The sequence below is a fragment of the Lygodium microphyllum genome, chromosome 17 (assembly GCF_053477565.2).
Source record: "Lygodium microphyllum isolate KBCC chromosome 17, Lygodium_microphyllum_v1.1.10, whole genome shotgun sequence".
In the NCBI taxonomy this organism is placed as follows: domain Eukaryota; kingdom Viridiplantae; phylum Streptophyta; class Polypodiopsida; order Schizaeales; family Lygodiaceae; genus Lygodium; species Lygodium microphyllum.
Window position 1 is genome coordinate 94,932,836 of NC_141151.1, and position 19,181 is coordinate 94,952,016.

The window sequence follows — 19,181 nt, forward strand, 5'->3', positions numbered from 1 at the left end:
CAACGGTTAATTTTCTTGCAAGGTATTTAGTCTAATCTCAATTAGCTCTTATGGCTATCGAGGGGTTAATCCTAAGCTCTTGTAGATCTAATAATAATGTAGTATTTTCTATTTTGTAGAGATTACAAACCCATGTGTGACATGCATTTTTGTATCAACTAGCTTCTCAAGATTTTCACTTCAAATGGAGGTCATCTCTTGTATTTTCTCAAAGCTATACTAGTTCCTTAAATCTACATTTGTAACAAACTACTTGAGAAAATAATTATCAAAGTAAAATTCCAAAAGATGGAAAACAATAAGATCCCTTTCTCTAATAACATGCAAGTATTTACGTCTAGGCATTGTACCAGTTAAGAGGTAAGAGTAACAAAGATTGGACATATTTCTCTTTGGTGGGAACTTTAGTAGTCTTGTGAATCTACACTCAATAAGTCTTTCCTCATTCAATGTACTCTCACATTTCCCCATGTTTAGCATGATGGTGTTATCCTAATGAGAATACTTTGTTCAAGGCCTTACATGTGTTCCTATGTGATTGGGGGACCTTAGTTATCCTGGTTGCTTATGGTGTAGTGTGTGGATACAATGCATAAGTAAAGTAGTCAACCTTCTCTTGATGGTTAGCATCCATCCTTTATGTTTTGCAAAGGTAAATCATGATTAAACAACCTTAGGTAGATAATTTTTGCATGAGAGGAAGCACATGATTGTCTCAACTTAAGGCAAATGTCTCCCAAATGTAAACTCCCTTTAGTTAGTAAAATTTATTTATAAGACTAATTGTGTAGTAATCAGAGGGTATCCAAATGCTCTTTAAGCATGAATTCTACTTATATAATATACTATTGATTAATCATCTCAAGCCCCAAACAAGGAAGACTAAGCTCATATAGAGTTTTTAAAAAGTTTCATGCTAATACTCAATGTTACTAGGAATGACAATCGTGACTAAAGGATCATGTTTGGAAACACTCTTGAGTTTCTAAATGTCAAACAAGATTCTTTCAAATGAAATACTAAAATCATAGCTAAGTTTTCCTTCATCCTAATGTGGCAAAAGGAAATCTTATATAGCCATCGAGCGAAATCACGAGTGGAGAAAGGCCACAATTGGCCAAGGGAATTGTCAAAGAGGTATAGGGAAAGAGTAGACACATATGGCTTGAGGGAAACATGACAAAGTGCAATAGGATAAGTGGTCATGAGGAGCATAAGATGAAGCATAAGGGTTGCTATTGATATTATGACAAATGGGAAACAATGCAAACAAACTGGGGACATGCAATGATAATACCACTAACAAATACAAAAGGGAAACAATAATGCCATCCATACATAAATATCCAATGTCTTACAAATGTGAACATCGGTCATGGTGGTGTGGGATCAACTAGTCATAATATAACATATTCATATATATCATGCAACCCACATCTCAATGTAGCTCAAGGCCAATCCCCCTAGAATGTTTGTAGTTTAGAGGTAGACTATTGTGATATCCACTTTGTCAAAGAACTCTAAACTTCGTCTTGCTTGTGGATTACCTTCCTTTCAATTCTACATTGAGATTTCACTTCAATTTTAAATTCTTTCTACTTGCTCATGTTTAGGTTGCATTTGGTGTGCTTACCTAGCAAACAAGGCATTTCGAAAATTGTGGGTGTAACTTTACTTAGTACACAATTGCTCAAACAAATGGGATTAAAATGAAAATCACACATTAACATGCATTAACAAACATGCTAACCTCTTTCTAATTAGTTTTAGGGTGGAGGAGCTCACAACCATGGAAGACGTTCCCTAGAAATGAAGTTCTAAAGTACAAAATAAGCTCCAAAGATCCTGGCTAGCTATCCAACCCTTATGAGAAGGGGTTAGGTTAGTTTTTACATATAGTGGTAATCATTATCAACATAGTCTTCAAAGCCATTCAAAATGTAGAAGCATGTCAAATCCATCCCTATGATATTTGAGTTTATTTTCACTTGGATGCTATGAGTTGAGTGGTGCCCTTAGCGAGGGTTGATGAGATTGTCTCTAACAGTTGAGTGGTATCCTTTGTCGAGGTTGATGAGATTATGTTTCTTAACACACCGACACAGTTAAACACATACATGCACATGTAGACATGCATACACACAATCACATACCTAGCTACCTTGACTATATGCATACAAAGCTCCATAGATGAATTCACATAAATATTCTCAATTGGTAGTTATAAACATGCATCCATATATACCTATGTGCACACATATCTAAAACATATATGCATGGATGAATATAAAAAGTATAGATATGGGGACATCACATAGAAAACAAGAATTTTATTTAGAACATTCATTTGCACCACTCACAAACATGTACCCACTATCCCTACATGCATATGGAACCATAGATCTAGTTCAATGATTAATTTGCTAAACTAGTATTTTTTTAGGTCTCATTCTTAGTATTCAGCTTTTGTAAAATACTTGACATTGACTCTCAAAAGCTTAGATTTAATTTGGTTAGCAATGTATAAATTCCATTCTAGATTTACTTTTATCCTAGGAATTTCAAAGCTTTAATGTATTGCTAGGTAGTTTATTTATGACAGTCACTGCTATCTATTTGCATACAATTCATTGAAACGCACTAAGAATTTGAACCTAATCTTTGGATGGGATATAATTCCTTGACCTACACAGATTTTGGGCATATTAATCTTTATACAGCAAGCCCTTGTGGTTACACCACCTTGTTTATTCATTTTCATTGTTGAGGCAACATGGTGAGATGTACTTGTTTCTTTGACTTAGGCAACTTTAGTGTTTTGGAGATGTAAATAGCTCTCTCTCTCTCTCTCTCTCTCTCTCTCTCTTCACACACACACACACGTGCATGCATGTGTCTGTGCACGCACGCACGCAAGAGACTAGATACCCATGTGTGACTTAGTCTACTAATGAATAGCATAATGTAACATTGCCATTCTTGAAGACAGAACTAGTGATGTGGGAGAGGGTGATTTGATTCTCATGCGTCAGGTTCTAGTCATTCGAGATTTCATGCCATTTGAGGATATTCCAGTTGCAGTGAAAACAACCACCCATTGAGGGACCTCACGATCCGCATGAGTATCCCTTATGCCAACCGGGGGGATTCGTAGGCCTGTCCATTCATGGGCAGAGGTGATGATGAATCATGAGACCAGACCAGTCTGTAGCCCGTTCTGTCAGTGAAGTCGATGGAAAGGGAAAGTCTGATTGTTACCATTCATTTTATTAGGAACTTGCAATGTGTGCATTTGGTTTAGTGCTCTTCTGCACAGGACTGCTCGCCTCATCACCATTTCTTGGTTAATTTATCATATATTGCAATGGATGGTATGTTGGTAAATCCCAGCACTCCAAATGCCCCTAGAAATCTATCCTTAGAAGGCAATTGAGAGTAATGTCTAGTTCATATTAGCACAACAGGAAGAAGATCGAGCTGACAGTATGTCAATCCAGAGACAGCTCCTTACATGGATGGTCACTGGTGAGCACTTGGATTGCAGATTGTGCCAAAAAGATCATACTTCCTTTGAGGCATTCTTCTAAGCACCAGTATTTGGGAGTGGAGAATCGCAGGTGCAAAATTATATTACATAAATTATGGTCCCCCTTTCACTGCCTATTAACTCAGGCATTCCAGGTGGGTTAAGGCAAATATAATTACAAGATTTATATGTTACATGAGTAAACAGACACAGAGCCCCAAACCCACAAAAAAAAAAAAAAAAAAGCAGAGGCCTTTCCCCCCAAAAATGGCATTGTATATTGGCTACCCATGCTACCTGAGCTCTAATCACCCCACAGGTGTCAACAGCTGTTAATCAGTGCAATTCGCAGCATCAGTGTACGCCCACATCTGTAATAATGAGCTCAAATTAGAATGTAGGCCTGTGATAATGAACTCAAATGAGAATGTAGCCTGTGATAACAATCATAACAGCTATAAAATTGGCATCTCTGTGATCCATACCTAATCCATCCACTTTAATCACCTTCGTGATACCTCTCTACAACCTGACTTTTGGACAAGTTGGACTGCTTTCAACAGCTGCAGGACCTGTCGAAGAATTCAGGTTGATGTCAGCTGCCTGGCTAAATCCAAAAACGTCCTCTAAGGAAGCTCTGACATATTTCTATAGCTATATTTGCTATGATATCTAAATTAGTGCCCTGTGACAGTAGTAGGTTTACATTCACAACATACTATACCACATACGTGTGATTTAAGTTACTGCCTTGCAAGGAGATTCACTTGCCAGCAGAATGGCTAAAACATGCTTCCCTCAGCAGCAGATTTTCTGTTAAGTCACATACTCATAAGAACTAGGGCATCACTATACCATCCTATGGAATTACAGAAGCCCACAAGCCTTTCAACGTCACAAGCAAAACAGTGATCAATGTCCTCCATTATAACAATCTTTATTGCAAGGTGTGGTGTTTGCATATGCACAATCATCACTAAGTCATTACACAACCATTGCAAATACCCTACAATACTTAGAAGCATTGGATGTGTGTGTGTGTTGAAGCAGCTACCCTTATAACTCTCGAGATTCCAAGCGCCTGCAGTTGAGAGTACACCTGCGACGGTTTGTTCTAACCCCAAAAGATTTATTTCCAAAAGATAGGAATATTGATTTTTGGTAGGATAAAAGGCTCAAAAGTACCCATTAACGGCAATCATGGGAATCCTTGCCGCCCTATCACACAATGCTGGCTCTTATCTCCCACCGCCATCATCTTGCGCACTCTCTCTGCATCCATCGATGGCACCCCTACTGCCTGTGTTTGCATCCAGCCCTGCGGCCATCAGCCTGCTCTCATCATCATCTATCCTCATCACCGGGTGGACCTGTTCCTGACTCAAAGCTGTTGTCTGGCCCTGTTCGTGGCTGTCATCTGCACATTTTGCAGCCTTGACACTGCTATGATTGTCTTCCTCTGACGTGCTGCAATTGCTACCCCTCCACAGGGCTGCCACACCCGCACAGTGCATTTTCACTCCAGGAGGGAAGTTGCCTGTATTTTCAGCCTTGGGGGACTGCTATTGCTGCATGTGGGATCAGTCTCAATGTACTATAAACTCTCAAAGTTGGTTTGAGTGTCTTCAACTCCTACATCAGCTCACCTCATTCTGGGTCCTCGAGACATGCAGGCTTAAGGCCTCTCACTATCATTCTTTACTGTTCTATGCACTCTTCCCTTCATTGACTGTTTATCAGGTTGTGTTATTGTATGCTGAACACTATGCGTCTTCTCTATTTGCCCTACCATTTCCTTACATGGTATCAGAGACTGACACCCGAGCCTTGATTCGGGAAGCTAGAGCAGACCAAAACACTTTCAAAGATGTCTCGTCCTTCATCACCAAAGCACTCCCTCTCAGAGCCAGCCCCCATTGATAAAACCTCAACATCCGTACACCAGCTCTGAGGGGATAGTATCCTCGATCATTCTCCAAGGCTGAAAGGGAGATTGGCCCTGTGATGCCTTCTATCCCGAGACCCATGAAAAATACACGAAGTCTTGAGGTGGAAATATGCCAGGCATCATTCTGCACCAAGTTTTCCTTGTGAAACTTTATCTTCAGCATATCAACCTGCTACTATCTTGAGTTTGGACTGCACGTTGGAGGACACACCGACACGGGCATGTCGAGCTACCCTATGTTTTCACACAATCCACAATCTATGTTAGGCATGCATAGTGCATATTTGGTCGGTCCTTCCTTTGTTACTACCACGGGCATGCAGGTTTCAAGCATAATCATCACAGTGACTCAGACCCATACAAGAATGAAGATCAAAGAAGAGGGGGTTTCTAGAAGTAGGAGGAAAGGTAACTTCTCAGTTTTATAAGTTTCTACTAATGAGATTGCTTTTGGTGCATCGTCTCACATTCAAAACCCACATATTCCACCCTCTTCTCCTCTCGTTCCATCTTCCATTATCCAATCTATTATCCATCTTTTCAATCATCTATCATACCACCTAATCCATTTGTCATCCATCATTTTATTCTCATTCTATACGCATGCACTAGGGGGGTCCCATCCCATTAGGCCCCTATATTCCTACCAAGCGCTGGAGGTGCTCCAACCATGCACCTCGAGGAGCTCAAACACAAGGGCATCCATCCCACACGTATCAAGCCCCTATTATCACTCACGTGGCCACACCATTTGTAAACATGCATATGCCTCGTGAACCATCCTACTCTTTTCAAACAGTTCCCTCCATTTCTAATATTAGAGTAATTATGATGACCACCTTAGTGCTACATGCAGTGCCCATGTTTCGCCTCCCATACATCCTTCATCTCACTCCTCATCCCACCCAGTTGCTACGACTAAGCACATGCTTATTAATAAGAACAGTTTAACAGGTCGAATTCCAAGACTCATGCGACCTAGTTCTAGGAAAGGAACCCCGACTTGATCCTCAATCGTCTTCATATGAGGTGGTCCACTCCTAAAAGAACCACGATGCTACAGCTATAGTTGAGTTAGTACAAGATCTTTTGATCGAATTTCATTCCCAACTCCCACAATTTGATATCGCATCTCAGCATTGGGTACATCTGACCGACTTCTATGCAGCTGGCATTCATATCCATCGCACAAACCTCAACCACGAGCTCTAGGAGTTAAAGATAGCTGAGAAGGATATCGGCTTAGTATTGATGCTTGCCAAATTCACCTCGACTCGCCCTCCAAAGTCAAATGGCAAGTAAGTCACTTTGTTCCTTAACAAGGTACTCCCAAAGCATTTCAAGTTTTTGGAGCCAATGTATCACAATCAATTATCCACCCTTTATGCTTCAACTATCAACTCTTGCGTTCTGCATGGTATGAAGCCAATATATCACAAATCAAATACCCACCCTTTACGCTTCGACTATCAACTCTTGTATTCCGCATGGTTGTTTCAACAAGAACTTGCAAGGGGGTTTGGTATCCACTCTCTTGAGTATTCCAAAGTGACACACTTCGTCCAATCCCTTGGTGTCTTTGGGGTGGGACCTTTTGGGTAAATAAGGATAGAGTTATGCTCTCTCTTAAGTCTCCCATTGGGCATCTTTTTGGGCTTCAAATGGGGTGTTGAACAGGTAAAATTAAAGGCCTAGATTATTCTCAAATTATCATGAATTTGGACCGATTTAACTCCTAAAAATCAGCCCCAAAAATATATATGTCAAAGTTTAAAGAATATTTGATTTTGGTAGGATAAAAGGCTCAAAACTCCTATAAAAGACTGTCCTAGGCTTCTTTGTCACCCAGCGCCAGTTTTTATCTGCCATTACTATCACCTTTTGCCCTCTCTCTATCAATCGCCAACAGCCCCACTACCTGCATTTGCATCCAGCCCTGTTAAGAGACCATCAGCTTGTTCTCATCATTATCTATGCTCATCGTGTACTGTTGTTTGGGCTCCGCGCTGCTGCCATCATCAATGCTGCTGTCCGGCACTATTGACTGACATCATTATCTATCCTCATCGTGTACTGCAGTTTGGGCTTCGTGCTGCTGACATCATCAATGATGCTGTCCGGCACTGTTCACTGATGTTCATGGCTGTCATCTGTTGTTTTTTGCAGCCTTGCCACTTCTATCATTGTCTTCATCTGACCTGCTGCTGTTGCTGCCCATTGGAGGACTGCCACACCAGTATTTGCACTCCAAGAGAACAGCTGCCTACATTTCAGTTTTGGTGGACAACTACTGATTGCAGAATTTGTCTCTGGATACAACAAACTCTTGAAGTTGTTTCCAGTTTGTCCAACTCCGACCTCAGCTCAAGTCACCCCTGATCCTCAAGACACAGAAGCTTGACGCCTCTTTGTATTATTCTTTCGTTCTTATGTGCACTCTTCCCTCCATTAAGCATTCCTTAAATTGCGTTATTCTGTGCCTACACTCTGTCTTCTCTGTTTGCCCTAGCATTTCCTTACACCACCCTCTCAGGCTCTCAATCTCCCAATTCTCTACTTGAGACATTGCAAGATCCCGAGTCTGCCTGCTAGGGAGTGTCTCACAATCTATGCATGATGCAATAGCCAATCTATATGATCAATATCCTACATGGCAGCCCCATAGAGGTGGCTCTTCAAAGTGATGTGCCCTAAGCATGGCTCAGCTTGACAAAGGATCCTTAGAGTGAATGTGCATGAGCACAGTCCCGCGTGTAGTAGCATTTGCATAGGACATCTCCAGCACATACCCTTCCTATTGCGTTCCTATTTGGGGCTTGATAGTGGAGCATACTATTACCCATGTAAGATTAAAGGAATGAAAATAAGGAGATTCGAGTGGACACACAACTATTTACAAAGGGCAAGGAAACACGAGGGGCATCGAGGGCATGCCAAACATATACACACAACCAAATCCAATAAAAAATGTAGGCATCCTCACAAACTGGAAAGATAAAACATATTTACTCACAAATTGATGAATAGCATGCTTGTTTGTAGACTGGATCTTCTTCGAGTGGTGGTGGTGGTTGTCCGTAGATCATCTCACAACTCATGTCCTCAAAATCTTCACAATACCCATAGTTAGCCACATCATGAGAGCATAGAAACCCTCCCAAAAATACCCCAAAACCACCTTTCAAAAATAAGATCCACATTAAATCAAAACGATATGGCACAACTGATATACCAATATTTTCTGATGCATAAGGCATTGTAACATCATCATCTGTGTGTGGAAAGAACTCTAGTGGTGAGCCAAATTTTCCATATAAAATAATTACTTAAAGAAATTTGTGTAGATTTTGAGAGAACAGAAAGCCTACTTGGATTCATCGTCAGAGGCAAGCCAAACTCATTTGTGAAAAAATCTTGGGTAGGTAGTTTGCACATATTTATGCACATTCCAACACAACCGCTATACTCGATATACCTGTTCAAAGTATCACAAGTAAGTCATTTTTCAATGCCAACAGCTATTTGCCACTAAAATGAAATCCAATACGAGTCATTCTTCTCTTGAGCTATGTGAGAAAGTATCACAAGCAAAAACAAAATTAAAGACATATAACAATGTCATACTTTCTTAAAGGAATTCAATGCATGGCACATGATATGCCCAAGGCTTCCATCAGACACGATACAGCGGACGTGTTCTTTCTCAGAATATTTTATAAACCAAGAATAGATAGAGAAGGAATAATACACTAGCATTAGCCACCCATTATAGGCAAACAAACAACTTTGCTGCCAAACAGCCTACTCTAATTGCTTCTCTCCAAAAAAGAGTTGCCATCAATCAACAAAACATGAAACTTAGCCAACTGCATCAAACTGCTGCTGTGACACCTAGGATGTCAAAATCCAAGACTTGTCTGCATTCAATCAATGGAAGCATGTCGGAAAGCCTTCTGATTATCACAAGCATAATATAGCTCCAATGAAGATGCAACGCACCTGCACTTTTTTATGTGTACACCACTTCTTTGTTGTACCCCATTCACCTCAACTTCCACAACCTGCCATAACTCCAAAGTAAAATGTATGGCCAAAACAATAAAATAATCATAAAGAATCCTTGAAAGTTTGCATAAGTTACCCAGCAGATTCTAAAAATTTTGTAATGTTTCATTTTATATCTCTACATCACATATTTCCAACAACATTAGGCAGCTATTACAGTGGATTGCATGCAAAACTGTCTTTTTGAGGTGTAGCTCAGAATATCCAAATTTTGGTGTAAAGCTACATCAAAGGACACAATCCTTAGTGTACAACCAAAAAATTCAAATATTTGTGAATTTTAACAAAAATTGTACTCACTTCAGAAGGTCCTACTAGCCACTGGAAAAAGGGAACTGTTATGGCAGCATTGAACTCAGCTGACCATTTCGTAGGAGGGAAAAGCTTTCGGAACTGCATTGTTCAATCCTCAAAGTAAGAAACATAACACAGCCATTAGCAATGAAAAACATGTTTCTTGTGCATATACATAAATCTGTGGCATTTGGATCATGAACCAAATGAAACTAATAATGGAAAGAGGAAGCAGCCCTTATACAAGGGGACACAAACAAGATGTAGGCATGCCGGGTCAACCACACATGCAGACAAGATGCATTGCACAGCAATCAAGCCATCACTGAAGTCTGACAAAATTACCAAGTATATCATGTATGATGTACCTAAAGTTATGCTAAACTGACGCAATCACATGCTCCTGAAAATTTGCATAATTTCTTACTACTGTGGCAAAACTATAGCCATGATTATTTGTCACAAGGCAAAGTGCCTTTAACACTAATAGTGCAACTTATTCACAGCCAATACTCATCCACAATATCCACAAAATTCAATCAGGTAGATATATGAACAACATCCATCTAAAAGCCCTATCACTAAGTCAATGGAACATATTTAAACATCAAGAAAAACTATGTGCACGTGCATGAAAGATACATAGAAACATAGATTTTTAATGCTCAAGTCTTTCAAGAGGACAAAGTAGCCTATGAGACCCAGCATATACAATGCCACGATTTTGATACATACATTGCACGAGCAAAAGAAAGAAAAACTTACCTTAACAAAGCTAAAAAGCTGAAACTGATCAAAGCATAGTGGCATGGGACCATAATACGGGGGAGTTTCGGAAACAAGGGAAACGGAAACAGGAAAAACCGGAGTTTCGGAGTTTTGGCCAAATTTTGGAAACGGGGAAATGGTGTTTCAGATTGTACACTGAAAAAAATACAGTATTATGTGGATATGTAAATATATCAATGCCTACAACAACATGTACCCAAATTTCATACAAAACTTTGAGTCTTTATGTCATATGATTGAAATCATGATTCATTACACATTTCACGACTCGCGACTCATGAGTGAAGATTGAGGAGTCAAGACTAAGGACTCAATGGTTGAAACTTAAGACAACTTAACACAATTAAGACTCAATTTTCAAAACTTAAGGCAACAAAATAAATTAGAATTTATGACTCATGAATAATCTATTATCTAAAGAGCAATGAAGACTAACACCAAGAACAATGGAACAAGAATCAAGATGCATAATAAGTGGGATTAAGATACAATGATACATGTAACTATGTCATGTGAATAATCTCTCAAAACTCCAAAGTCCAGTGAGGCTATAAGTATCAACATCAATGAACAACTGGCAACTCTAGTCTGGACTCTACACTGCTAAACTAACTCCTATATATCAGGAGTCATGACTCATGACTCGTCCAAACTTTGAGGATCTGTGCACCATCTCCTTGTCCGACTCCAAGGACCCTAATCAAGAGGTTGATGAAGCAACCTCAGCCTCATCCTCAGACTCTAGCATTGACTCTGCCTATGATGCACGACCACTTGAGGCCCTCACTCTAACCCTCCTCTGTGCACGAGTCTCATGCACCAGTGCCGATAGCTCCTCATAGAATATGGAGTAGATATCCCACTCCTCCTGTGGTATCTACGGAATGTCACGCACCTTCTCTATATCGATCTTGTCAACATTCACCTATAAAGGTGAATGAGACAAAGATATATCATATGAGAGGAGATTCATCATATTCAATGTTCATACATATCACAATTTACAATCCAATTTCCAAGCAAATTAATAATGTCAAGTATCAAGGACTCAAGGTTAAAAAGTTAATTATACATAATACTAATCATTACCAATTTACCTGTGAAGGCTCAAGGGACAAAGCGATCCTCTCAATATGCTGTAGATTGCAATGGCAAAACACTAAACGCTCCAGTTGAGCAATTGTGAGCTTGTTTCTCTTTTTGGTGTGGAAGAGGGCCATGTGCTCCAGTTCCTCTCAGCAAGCCTTGGACTACAATCTTGCGAGAGGACCCGAATGGCAATACATTTCTATTCAAATTTAAGAGATTGAGCTTAAGTAATTGGCATTTGCTAATATGCAAGCCGCAAAACCAACATTTGAGTGAGAATAGATTATAGAACATGTTACCTAGGTTACAAAATGCATTAGATAATCAAGATTCAAAATATAAAAGTCACTAGTCACATACCAAAGTAGGAGCACAATTGCCGTATTTCTCCCACCAAGAGACAGGCTAAAGCTGTCTCTCTCGAAGCCTAGCTATGGGTCGGCCAAAATGAAGAAAATGATTGCAAAATGCCAACAAATCATCCTCTACTCTTCTCATAATATCTATATCATCCCCTATGAGATGCCTCATGTACTCCATAAAGCCCTCCTCTAACTCCTCGCTAATGTATTGCACCTAGCTACGCCAAAGGAGATGTAAGATATGCGCGACAACATGGATTGGTTTATGGAACCAATCCCATCCTACATTCCACATTGCACAAATCCCATCAACCCTATAGATAAAATAAGTTAAAAACTTAAAAGTTGGAATAATGATCAATCATTAAGGAGTCGTTAATACCAAATAATTACATGTGTAAAAGTTAAACAAAAACTTACTTGTCTTAGGGCAAAAAGCTGTTGCAAACCAAGGCCTCATCAATTTTATCCACGTACTCATATAGAAGCCCCAAGTTACTCCCCTCCATATCAGTGATGTGCAATAGTGTAAATAGAAGTGAGACTTTTCACCAATGCCTTTGTCTCAACCCACCAACTCTCATTTAAAATATTGTGTCTAAAAGCAAGAGCCTTTGGAGACTCTCTCTCACTCCATGTCAGCCATTCTTGGCATGCAATGGTCCATATCAAATTTAGACGGATCCATATCAACCTCTCCAATACAATAAACATATAAGAAAATCTAGTGGTTGAGGGCTTCAATAGCTCAAGTGTACTATTGACTCCAAAACATGCTTGTGACGAATGGCCTCTTCTTCACAAATCTTACCATGCTTGTTGCCATCTTGAAAATGTCATCCACCCAAGATATTTGCCTAACATCTTCAATAAGCAAATCAAGAAACTCCTCCTCAAGCATACGTCCCATAGATACACGATTGCTTCCATTATCTGTCACCACCTACACCACATTTTGGGCTCCTATGTCCATGATGACATGTCGCATGTGCTCCCAAATTAAAGCTCCTGCGATGGTAAGACCTGAGGCTGAGGCATCGATGGCCTTAATGAACATGGTGCCTTTATATGAAGACACCAAAACATTGTAAACATTTCTTCGGCGCATATCTAACCATCCATCGCATAATATTGTGCATCTATATTTCACCCATGTCTCCTTTAAGGGCTCAAATTGAGCCTCTATGAATGCTTTCTCATTTCGAAGCTCCCGTGTGTGTAATGCATCTGCAGATGGGCCTTCTCACCCATACCTTATGTGGCTTACTGTCCTGATTGTCTTCTCCCATTGATGTGTAGTGGCCACATTGAAAAGGATAGCACACTGAATAAATAAGCGTGTGAGTTTCCTCTAGTTGCCTCCACACTCGAGGGTCCACTAGGGTTTACCGTATGGTACCACATGAGTGGAAGGGAGGGGGGTTATTTAAGGGAAGGAAGGTAAATTTTATAAGGTAAGGTCCCATAAATAAGAGGTAGATAAGGGGTATTTTCATATATTTCTTGCACGTAGGTGACGTCTCCTTGTTACTACTAGTGAATCCTCCGTGCCTCCACAATTGTCTGCCTCTGAAATCCTGCATGGACACTTACATTATGCAAGGAGCCATTTTTGCCCACCACTACTAGAAGATGACAACAAGGTCCTTTTTGCACTTGAACCCAATACGGATATGGATGCACCTCTTTTTAATGGGCCACTAGCACCTCCAATTTGGCTAGCGCCACTAAGCCCACTAGCCTCTCTTTGCCCCACTTGTGCTTAATTAGCCTGATGTGGTGTTGGATGAGACAATTCATCCTCTTCTAGCTCAATATCCATACACTTTCGATGCCAAAGATGGAAACTTACTCTTACTTCTGCTGGCACATTTGCGCAAGGCCTGATGTCTTTGTTGGAAACGCATGCCAAGTAGTCTCTGACATGCGTTACACTCCTTGATTTCTCCAATCCACAATAGTTGCACTGCCACTTCTTTGATCCACCAGAGCCCTCGTATCCCTTGATTGAAGTGACATGTCTCCAATATGGGCCATCTAGGGCCATGATATGATGATTAGCCTTAGGTAATGGATTATGGAAAGAAGAAGAAGAAGAAGAGCAAGAGCAAGAGCAAGAGGAAGAGAAGCTGGAGGTCCGAGGAGGAGGAGGCAAGAGCTGGAGTGTGCCGTGCTAGTCGGGAAGAACGACTCAAATCGCAATCCGGCGCTGGATGACAAGCACCGAATCGGGCCATTGCAAGATCGCAAAACGGCAGTTTGCCGTTTCCGTTCCGTCTCGAAACGGCCGGTCCATTTTGGCAACTCCGAAACTACATTTCGGATACTATGCATGGGATAGGTAACATGGATGGAGAATGGGAACAAGGGACAACCATGGATTGGTCATTCCCTAAAACTATATGGTCATGCAATAATCAAGGGGTGAGAAAAGGGGGACAAGGGTTAGAGATAGGTGACCCAAAGATGAACATTCCATATCACTATGGATAAAAGCATCCCTCGACTACTCTAGATTTATAATCATGATAGCTCAGACCAAGGAATATATACATATATCTCATGAAAGAGTAAAACAGTGCAAGGGGAAAACAAGACCCGTGGTGAGCAACTGCCTCAAGTAGGGAGTTCTTAGTCATTTGAGGATGGCCCTCACAAGTCACCGAAGCATGATGAATATGCCATCCCCATTGATATCAAGGCATATAATGTTTGCCTAGACCTATCCATAGTAGCATCCTTTGTCTCACCACTTGCGACATGGGCAATAGGCTTTGCTAATCTAACTATATCCAGGTTCACCCCTATGGGTCAGGTGTGTTGGGCTAAAACATGCTTTACAGCTGATTAGCATTTTTAAACAGCCCCAAAACACACATAATTAATGAAAACCACAAAAGCGGTGTGCAGTTCAAGAGAGTTTCAATAGTCCCCCAAAAACCTGATTTTTTTAGCGCACCCTTCAACATCTATAAATAGATAGGCTGCCCACCATTCAACTTTATCCTTTTGTGCAAGTTCTCACTCCTATGCTACATTTGGTCCATCTGCCACCGCCAACCCACAAACTACCTCCTCCTACTTGCATTCGACACTCCATTAGCTAGGCAACAATTGGCAGCTGTTCCTCTACATCAAGTGATAATATGTAGCTTGCATTTGGCCCTTTTCTCCTCCAAGCGGCAACTAGCGACCATCCCCATCCTCGTGGTGGCTGCATCATTGCTGCATTCACACCTTTCTACTATGTCATCCACTGCATCAAGCATCATCCACAACTATCGTCTTAGTCTCCTGATTCTCTAATGATCAATGTTTTGGTGTTTTTCTCTCTTTCCGTCACTCCAATTGGTGGCCACAACACTTGGGATATATCTCCAATGGACCTCACTCTCTAACACTTCATTGCTCTGCCCTTGGGCATTCTGTATACTCTTACATTCATTTACAGCATTCATTCACTTCAAAGTTTCTTCTCTCTATGTTTGAGTTTTCAATTTTGCATCTGTGTTTTGCGTTTTCCATTTAGGGTTTGAGTTTTACTTGTCACTCTCTAAGTTATTGTGTTTCAATCTTAGTCATACATGTTGGGTGTTCTCAATGCAAAACCTAGCATATCTTCACATGGTATCAAAGCCAATGCTCTTCTAAATAGTATCCTACAGTGATTGTGAAGGCTAGTCTTTGTGCAAGACTCACACGCGACTCAATTCTGACTCATAATGTCTCACGCACCCTCTAGGGATCATATGATGCCCTATCAAGTTTCTCCATCATCAAAGGCTTTGAGAAGGCATTATGGTCTCAAGAAGGAGATTGACACACCTTCACATCCACCATCTTCTTCTTCACGTTTTGGTCATCTTACAGAGGAAGAGTTTAAGAAGTACTTGTGCATCACGTACAATTACCCCTCTAACGAGGACTACTACTCCGTTTGGACCGATTGCTTGGTGAGACTGGCCATCTCTTTGATCTTGAAGGGACCACAACATTCAATGTGTCTCCTGATCCATCTCCTTCATCTCAACCAGGCCTTACGCCAAGTTCGTATAACCCTTTTGAGTTGCATGCACCAAAACCTTCTCATGCTTATTCTTTTGTTGTGCAAGATCCGGATGGTTTTTAGTATATTAACTTTAATAGAAAAAGCTCTCGAAGAAAGTACCTTTCATTAGGTATATCTCTACCATCTATTTCATTTGAGCAACTAAACTACACTTCTCAACTCCCTCCCATCCCACCACTATCTTCTCCACATTTTGATCCACTCACATCTTCATTCCACAATCTAGGATTACACTTCACTTCCGTTCATAGCACACTAGGGGTTGGATATTCCATCTTGGCTCCTAGCACTTTCTCTTTCTCCATACCACAATCTATCTATCCTCCATTCACTACACCTCTTAGTGCATCATTAGGGAAAATGCCACTATTTAACAATGTACCTTCCACATAACCCTTACTTTTCCATATCCTTTCCCTCTGAGACGACTATGATAGGCATCCCCCTCACTACCCTTAAACACTCACAACCCCCCACATGACCTTTCAGACACTGGGATATCCATCCTCTGCTTCAAGGCTATCGTTACACATCCCTTAGGCCACTCCCACATAAGGATTTTCTTCTCTGCTCCAAGTGTCCCTATCCTTTTAGCCTGGGCTCCTCATGCGCTTACAATGCAAATACCCAATATGCCCATGCCTATATTTGGAACCACTATGCTACCAATGGACCCTCAATTAGGTCACCTTGATCACATCCATCAATGGAGAGTCCGCAATGCCACGGCCGATGTTGAGTTAATACAAGGGTTACTTCACAAATTCTACTCTCAGTTACAACATTTTCCCCTCACATCCAAGCATTAGAGCCATCTCATTGACCACTATGCCGCACGAGATCATACTCAACGTATCAATCTCAATTTTGAGCTTCAAGAGTTTTCCATTAAGGAAGGGAATGATCTGAAAGTCAAGTTGGTTGAATATCTGCCACTACTGGCTCCCCAAAGTCAAATGACAATCAGGTCACGTTCTTCTTGAACAAGTTGCCCAATAAATACTTCCACTTTATCTAACACGTTATCTCACTACCTAGGTTGCTGACCTTCTACAAGTTTGAGTGTCAATTCTTGCATCATGCATAGCTGCACAATCAAGTCCACAAGAAAGCCTTCACATAGCCTTACTTTGAAGGGCAAGGGTTGATTGCCTCTTCACAAGGGAAAACCAACAGTGGCAAGAACTCACAAGATGCGAAGACAAGCCAAAACAAGGGTGACTCCTCTTTCTTTGACGGAACCAAAGAAACATGATAACCTCATCATAAGAGAGAGGCTCACCTATATATATCATCATAACATAATCCATGGAGGGCATACACTGCTTAGATTAATGCCTAGCTCTAGTAGAGCATACAACAGGTGGAGCTTGGTGGGTCACTGAAGCATCAACTATTGTAGACTATCTAGCTGACGGTCTGGGAGAAGGAGATTCCTCCTAAATGAGCACCTTGCTTACCTCAACTACCTGCTCAAGCTACTTATGCATCATGAAAAACTATATCATGGTTACCAATAACCTTGCAAGCCTACGAATTCCATAGGTAATAGCCCATCTCACCTGCATTCCCATAACCAAGAAAGATGCATTTCACAAACTTAGGATCTAGCTTATTGCGGGGCTAGGTCTCCCGCTGCTACACCATTTGCTCCATCTACCCCAATGGCTATCTAGATATGTGACATGCGGACAACCTCAGTAGCCTATATCTTTCACTACTCCTAAAGGCTTAACTAATTGGTCTACTAGTGGCTAACCTATTGCACTTTACACATCTATTCCACGGTATCCACTAGACCTAGGGCCACTTCACCACCTCATCAAGTGTTTCATTAGCAAAGCCTTGCTAGTAGACGTATGCGATGGTGGCCACACACTTAGCCTTTTTCTTTTTAAGACTTCTACTACATACTTGCATACTCTACATTGCACTCAGCTTTGCTTTCCTTTATTTTCAGTTTTGCTTTTTTGGAGCATCTCACTACTCATCTTTGTGCTTGCAGATTTTGATCTCTTTTGTAGGGTTTTGTATTTTAGTTTATGGCTAACATGTAGGTTTACACCTGTCGTTCCTAACTTGGAGACAAGAGTTGTGTATTGTTCCTTTTATGGTTCCATCTACTTGGAGTTTTGTTGTTCTACTAGCATGGAGGCTCCCCTCCAACTAATCGTGCAACATCTCTCTTGATGCTATCATGACGGTGTCTTCTATCCCTTCTCTTCCAATAGGGATTCTTCATCATCTTCATCCACATGGTTCTTAGCACCACACGAAGACCAACATCTTTAAGCTCCTCTTCGTTTTTGGCATCGCCATCTAGGTTTAGAGGGGATTCCTACCCTTCTTGGTATTCTACAAGTTTCGACACTTGTCTTCAATATTAATCTTTCCCTTGTTAACAGTCATGTGTGTCTTGTGTGCTCATCTCCTACACGTGAGCCACAGTTTGAGTTAGACAAGGACACTGGGAGCTCTAACATTGTATTTATTTGTCATTGCCTCCAGGACAATCTATGCCAAATTTTCCATGCTAATTTGTTGCCCCTTTGCTCCTCACTTTTCTCCACTTTCCCTTGTCCGCAATAGTCCCATAAGTTCCCACATATCCCTCTACACAAGATCACATGCATTCAACCCCTTGGTCACTAACTTACTTGACTTCCCCTTCTCCTCTTAAGTCCAACCTCATTACCTGCTATGACTTAACCATTGAATCGGAATTTTGTAATATCTTGAAATCTCCTACAACCTATCCTATCATGTCATATGTACACCCCCTTGAATACACAAAGTTATGGGATCTCATATATCTTCATAGTATGGACATAAAATCGTATGACATCCACCCCCTCCAAACCTGCATTGTTTGCCGATATGTCAACTCATGAGTGAGTCTGTGCATTTTGAATTGGGTTGGGCATAGTATTAGATATTTTAGGCATTTTATTGTGTATTATTTGTGGCATTTTATAGCTTTTTAATGCCATTCGACCAACATTAAATGTTGGCCAACTAGTTGTCATTTATGGCACATTT

At 40.8% G+C, this 19,181-nt stretch overlaps 1 protein-coding gene across 2 annotated transcripts in view; it reads right to left on the minus strand.

Moving 5' to 3' along the window:
* Positions 1-3,345: 3,345 nt before the first annotated feature.
* Positions 3,346-19,181, minus strand: part of LOC148022158 (beta-carotene isomerase D27, chloroplastic-like) — a 96,759-nt gene continuing 80,923 nt past the window's right edge. The window contains exons 3-9 of one of the 2 annotated variants that reach the window (XM_087697797.1): positions 9,840-9,932; positions 9,474-9,535; positions 8,843-8,949; positions 8,707-8,745; positions 8,488-8,583; positions 4,012-4,098; positions 3,346-3,897 (exon numbers count right to left, since the gene is read on the minus strand). In XM_087697797.1, coding sequence (XP_087553923.1) covers positions 4,049-4,098; positions 8,488-8,583; positions 8,707-8,745; positions 8,843-8,949; positions 9,474-9,535; positions 9,840-9,932 — 447 coding nt within the window. In that variant the 3' untranslated portion in view covers positions 3,346-3,897; positions 4,012-4,048. The remainder of the gene's footprint in view (positions 3,898-4,011; positions 4,099-8,487; positions 8,584-8,706; positions 8,746-8,842; positions 8,950-9,473; positions 9,536-9,839; positions 9,933-19,181) is intronic. The other variant, XM_087697798.1, reaches the window with a different exon arrangement.